The sequence below is a fragment of the Phoenix dactylifera genome, chromosome 13 (genome assembly GCF_009389715.1).
Source record: "Phoenix dactylifera cultivar Barhee BC4 chromosome 13, palm_55x_up_171113_PBpolish2nd_filt_p, whole genome shotgun sequence".
NCBI lineage: Eukaryota > Viridiplantae > Streptophyta > Magnoliopsida > Arecales > Arecaceae > Phoenix > Phoenix dactylifera.
The window spans coordinates 12,411,171-12,417,574 of record NC_052404.1 but is presented as its reverse complement, the minus strand read 5'-3'; the positions used below and the strand labels follow the sequence as shown (position 1 = coordinate 12,417,574).

Genomic DNA, 6,404 nt, shown 5'->3' with positions numbered 1-6,404 from the left:
TGCGTATTATTTAAGATAACCTGCAATCTCTTCACTTCTCAACTATTTGACTTAAATGGAAGGTGTGCAACCGAAGGCTTATGCATGCTCACACCAATAGAAAAGAGGGCAGATATGAAATATCACCTAAAAGTATTATGTTCTTTTCTAAAGGTACTAGACAATTTCAGTTCCATGAGAAATTACAGCTTTTTCAAACACTAGCTCACTTAAGCTAAGACCAGTTACTTTATCAGGATCAATTTTAAATGCATCAGCTCGCTCTCCCTTTCTTTTTTTGGCAGCAATTACTATTAGACGCTTGTACTCAGGTGCAACTATCTGATGTGGTTTTTTATCACCTTCATCAGGATCTTCATCTTCATGGTGGTGTTCGCTATGTTCATGCACGATCTGCAAGTCAATAAGGAATACATCAAAGTTGCACAATTACAGATAAAGAATTGAGGAGTAAGTGAAAAATTATGATTGATCTTTTGTTTTTTTCATAATATCAATCGTTGGATTGCGTCTTGCGTAGATCGCAAGGCATTCCCAAACCTTCATTCATCTACCAGGATAGATCTCGAAGCGACCACTGTACAGTTCAATGGTGGATTCATACGAAGGAAGGTGAGTCCTTTCACATGAAAAATAAAAGAACCGCATCTCTTGCATGAAAGAAGGAGTCATCTTCCTTCGCACGTATCCACCATTGCAATTGTCACTAACAGAGCTGTGCAAGCAAATGAATGAATGTAGTTCAGTTTAGTTTTAAGATCTGTGTGAGGCGCGATCAAATTATTAACATCGCAAGAGGACGTCAATCATTCTTTGGCACCAAAGATACAACTCCAGTCCGCCTTTCTTGACCATAAAAAGTTCTAGCTGAAGCTAGCCTATTGGTTCCGTTGACCACTCGGTCTCTCGGTGTTGAACCATCCCGGCCGGCAGTGAGCGCTTATTTTTGCTCCGTTTTCTTGGCTGCGATGCTCGGCGCGGTAAATGGTCCATGCGGGCCTTACACATAGCCAGTTGAGAGATCCTCACCAGGTTACCTTTACTTTTGTCCCATAAGACGTCTTGGAAATGAGTACATGGCTATTCTCATTGTTTACATGACAACGTCTTGGAAAGATGTCTTAGCAGCACCAAATTGTTGTCATATTCTCATTGCTGCTTTCTGTTTCCTCCAAATGGAAGTTCCATTCACAGAATCACAGGTGCATTCATTGCCAAGCTTGTGGTCGGCGGGTCCCAGACTAATAAACCTCTATGGCATCTCTTTTATTAGTTAATATGGAACTATAGCAATCTCTCCTATCCAATCTCGTGATACATTTGTGAGGGATGACACTTGCTCAAGAGAGGGAAGCTCACCCGTCGCGCCGGTCCTACTTGATCCTGGTATTTTTCAGAGCGAGCGGTTCATAAAGATTGTGATGCTTGTCACGAAGCTCAAATGTATCCCGAAAAAGGGCTATGATTAGGAAACATTTGAAGGCCCAGTAAGTTTGTTAAATTCTGGCCCAGCTAACCTGCAAATCATAACCAAGCCTCAAACATGATCTCATCATCTAATATGCTCTTCCACCTTTTATCAAGAAGATTCCAAACCGCGCCTATATTACTGGGTTGCGGTTGATGATGTTTTTATAGGACTTTCTCGTAAAAGTTTGAACTGAACTTGTTTTGGGATTTGAGATGAAGAAGGTCCGGCAAACTTTGATGCAAATCACCCAGCTAAGAGCCACCTTCATGAAAAATTTTGGTTACCTTGAAATTAAAGGAATCATTACCTTGAAATTTTGAAAAATTGATGTCCTCTTCATAAAAGAAGTACATTGGAAGAACAATGTGTGTGTGTGTGTGTGTGTGTGTGTGTGTGTGTGTAGAAAAAACGATCGTAGATTATGGAAGAGCCATGATAACCTTTTCATCAATCAGGATGCAATCAGGATGCAATCAACACTTATCAGCTGATTTTCAATCTTAGGATTTACCGAATCTCACATTCTCGCAAGCCTGACCTTTATTTTCCAGTTGCGCTTTTCTAAGAATAGAATAGCTAATAAACAATATTTCATTTCTTCTGCTACTCTGCTCACAGAAACAGTATAATTCGATATGTACAGTAAGGCATGCGCTGAAAAAAGAAAGAGAGGTCTAACAAGCCACTATATACAACTGCATAATGGAAAAGATACCTGAAGGAAGGTCGCAAAATTCCTTTATAAATCATATTTTCCATACAATCTTCAAATCCAGAGAATTCAATCTCTATCTAAACCTTGAGCCCATGACGTGAGGTTGCTCTCTGGCCATGCAAGGTTCCACCTCTGTTATTTGGGACAGCGGTATTTTTTTTTTTCTGAGAACATGTCGTGTTTCCCTGAATGTGCTTGGAGAGGGGCTGATGTGGGAATGAAAAGGCCTCGAAACATGGATGGAAATATTGCTAGTGGATCGGACCGGTCATGATATATGTTGAAGGATTAGTTTTAGTGGGAACATGGTGGTTTTAGCATCAAGAGTCGTTGGAAAGATTAGTGGAGCATACAGTACTTTCTCCCGCAGCTGTGACAAAAATTCCAAAGGCACAGAACTCTGAGAATGATTCTGGAAAACATATCCTGCTGACATTATAAGTACGAAAACATTGTGGCATCCACAGCCACAGCGAAGCAAAATATTCACAGCATAATAATAACTAGTTTCTCTTCCCTGTAGACTCGTAGAGGGGTGGGTGCAGAGTAACATGCAGGTGCGACGCCATACCATGGCATCGTCGAACCATCGTCGAACCCGGATAGAGGTATTTACTATTTCTAGTCATGCCCTCCTCCTAGGCACTGTGCTGCTGCTCCACGCCACCGGCCTCGATGCTCATAATATACTCGATCTCCTCAGTCACCTCCTTCATGGACGGCCGGTTCTGCCTCCTCTCCTCCAAGCAACCCAGGGCGAGGAAACCCAGGGCCTTCATGGTGTCCAGCTCCACCTGGGTGGCGCCCTCCTTGAGCGAGCCGTCCACCACCTCCATCAGCCTCTCCTCCTCCACCCTGTTCTGCACGTACACAGCCAGGTTCACATCATCGGGTCCCCTGTTGAAGTCGATCGCCTTCTGCGACGTCAGCAGCTCCAGCAGGACCACTCCGAAGCTGTACACATCGCTCTTGTCGGTCAGCTGGTAGTTGCGGTAGTACTCGGGGTCGAGGTAGCCGAGGGTGCCCTGGGCGCAGGTGGAGATGTGGCTGAGGTCGGACTCGGCCAGACGGGAGAGCCCAAAGTCCGAGACCTTCCCGTTGAGCTTCTCGTCGAGGAGGATGTTGCTGGACTTGACGTCGCGGTGGTAGATGGGGGGCACGGCGGAGGAGTGCAGGTAGGCGAGGCCCTCGGCAGTCTGGCGGGCAATGGAGAGGCGGCAGCGCCAGGGGAGCGGCGGGCGGAGGCCGTGGAGGTGGTCGGAGAGAGTTCCGTTTGGAATGAACTCGTAGACCATGAGGGGCTGATCGAGGTCAACGCAGCAGCCGAGGAGGCGGACAAGGCTGCGGTGGTTGACCTGGGACAGGATGCGGACCTCGTTAAGGACCTGGTCGGTGGACTTGGTGTTGCCGAGCTTGGCGCACTTGACGGCCAGCGGGGTGCCGTCCTCGAGGACGCCCTTGTAGACCTCGCCGTAGCCGCCGATGCCGAGGAGGTTCTCGCGGGAGAAGTTGGCAGTGGCCTTCTTGATCTCTTTCCCGGTGAAGTACTTGGCGGAGCGGCCGCTCGTATTGTTGGTGTTCAGGAGCTCCTCCCGCTCCTTGGCCAGGCGCTCTCGGGCCTCGCGGATGCGCCGCTGCCGCCGGTAGAAGAGGAAGCCCGCCGTGCCCACGAGCAGTGCCGCGCCCAGACCCGACACCAGCCCTGTTTCGGGAACCAACTTCAGTGAGTTTGAGACGCTAGCAACAGCCTCCCCCCTCTTCCCACAAACAGGTGCGACCTAATTGTCTCCAGTCCTATCCCTGTAACTAGCGGCAGCGCTAATTTATGCTACCTAGAGATCAAGTATTTCTCATATTTATTTAGATTAAGATTTTTTTGCCAGTTATTAGATGGCTTTTTGACTTCATCCACTCTTACAAAACTATTAACAGATAATGCATGCGTTGTTTTCTAAAAAAGCTAACAGTGCTGAAGATTGAATAATAGGTTATCTGGTTCGCCGTACTAGATCTTATTTTTAGGATTCTTCTACATGTCTTTCTCCTTGAATTTTTTGTTTTCTGATTACTGCAGATATATTTACACTGTATTTTTTTAATTTTCCAACTTGCAAAAAGAAAAATCATAGGCTACACCAAGGAGGTCAGATGAATATTATTTGAACTCCCAGGGAGCTTGATCACAACCGTACACCAAACATGCAACTGAAGAACGATTTGATCTTTAAAGAATTCTCGAGAAGGTAATATTGATCTACGCATCTAGATGGTAAAAAGAGCCAAAGTTGAAGCCATCCTCTGCAAACAATTATGCGCGCGCGCAAAAAAAAGAAGAAAAAAAGGTACGGTTCAGGTCCACTTTGTAGTGTTAGAATATTACTTCCACTACCGGTCCACCAATACCGTCTTACCGAGTTATAAGAACCAAGACGGAGGCACTACAGTAATTTTGATCCATGTCAAAATCTTGTTGAATTTAAAAGCTTATATTAAGATATCAGACCCCTTGAAATGGTCCGCTCTCCTGCTTTGTCGTCTTTCCAACTATTCTACTTTCATTGAGCAGAAACGGGCTGCAGCTGGGTGCTATCAGGTGTTTGATATACCCATATAAACGGCAGAGAACTATACTAATTTCAGCATAAGGAGGTAGGTGATGAATATATATATCGACCATGACTATTTGAAGAAAAAAGGTATCATTTTGCAAGAAACAAATATCTTGATCCGATACCAATTCACGATTCATTTTAAAAATAAAATAACCAATCATAATAGCATTAGCACAATCTAAAATTGATAAAAAAAAGAAGAAGAAGAAGCTCACCGGCAATCAGAGGCCCATGGTTTGTTCCACCGCATCCTCCCGTACTCTCACAGGAATCCGTAACATCTACATGGGAAAGGGAACGACGAAGAGTCACGGAGGAGATTAATATAGCGAGTAATCCGGAGAAGAAAGAAACGGATGACGGTCAAACTCACTCTCGGCACAGGTGCCGCTGATGGGGTCCCAAGTCAAAGCAGCCTCCGAATTGCAGAAGCACCGGTTGACCGTCCCGCCCGACGCCGGATCCGCCCTGCACGTGGCGTTGACGCCGGCCTCGCAGTCGGCCTGGGACCGGCAGATCGGCTCCCGGGGCGACGACCACAGGAGCTCCACCCCGGAGCTGTCCCCCCACCGCGCCACCGGCGTCCCGGCGGCGTCGAGATTGACGAAGCTGCGGTAGGCGCTGCACCCGACGCCGGAGGCCCGGACGGCGTAGGAGGTGGAGGAGCCGCCGGCGACGAAGGTGCAGCAGATGGAGATGGTGCGGCAGGCGGCGGCGTCGGCGGTGGCGTTGACGTAGATGTGGCAGAGGCTGTTGGAGGAGCAGTTGAGGGGGGAGAGGAGGAGGCGGGAGGTGCAGTTGAGGAGCATGATGGTGTTGCTGCTGGAGACGTTGAAGGGGAGGGAGCTGTTGAGCATGATGCCCTGGGAGTGGAGGTCCGTGGTGACGCAGGCAGAGGCGGAGGCGAAGGGGGCAGGGCGGATGACGAGGCGCTGGATGGAGGGGTGGATGGACGTGATGGGGTAGGAGGAGCCGTTGAGGGCGTCGAAGAAGAGGGAACGCGTCGTATTGTCGCATCGGATCTTGTACAGGGGGTCCCCGCAGCCCTCCGCCGTGCTCAGAGGGTACGGCACGGCGGTGGAGCCGCACGAGGGGCACACCTTGGCGCCGGCCAAACAAGAGGAGTACACCAGGAAGAGGAGCAAAGTGGGAAGGAGGAGGGGTTTCGCCATTTGTGGGTTGGGGTTAGACGGTTGGGAGAATTGGGGGCGGAGACACAGGAGGAGGAGGAAGGGGAGAAGAGTGGACTTAAGAACTTGAAATGGATTGATGGGTGGAAGGGTTTCTAATGTGCCAACAGCTGAATGGATGGGAGAGATTTATTTTTTATTTTTTTCCTTTTACTTGTTGCAAATTTAATGCAATAGTAATTGGGATGTCAGTTGCTTTACCTAATAAGCTCGACGACTTTCTCTTATTGGAAGACAAGGTACCATGTGTAAGTACCAAGGGGGCCCCATCAGGTCCGGATTTAGGGTTCTATGTCAAAATAGGGAAATTGTGAGGGTTGCTCAGGTACCAGCTGAAAATATTTAGGGCTCGTTTGGTCCGTGAGAAATTTTTTTTTAAAAAAAAATATAATTTTTGAAAAATAAATACTTAAGAA

At 47.5% G+C, this 6,404-nt stretch overlaps 1 protein-coding gene across 1 annotated transcript; it reads right to left on the bottom strand.

Moving 5' to 3' along the window:
* Positions 1 to 2,587: 2,587 nt before the first annotated feature.
* LOC103716779 (wall-associated receptor kinase-like 20) lies at positions 2,588 to 6,063 on the bottom strand. The gene is made up of 3 exons (XM_008804935.4): positions 5,172 to 6,063; positions 5,014 to 5,079; positions 2,588 to 3,888 (listed from the first exon to the last, which is right to left on the bottom strand). The coding sequence occupies exons 1-3, from the start codon at positions 5,968 to 5,970 to the stop codon at positions 2,825 to 2,827; spliced, it is 1,929 nt and encodes a 642-aa protein (XP_008803157.2). The 5' UTR covers positions 5,971 to 6,063; the 3' UTR covers positions 2,588 to 2,824.
* Between the last annotated feature and the right edge of the window lie 341 nt (positions 6,064 to 6,404).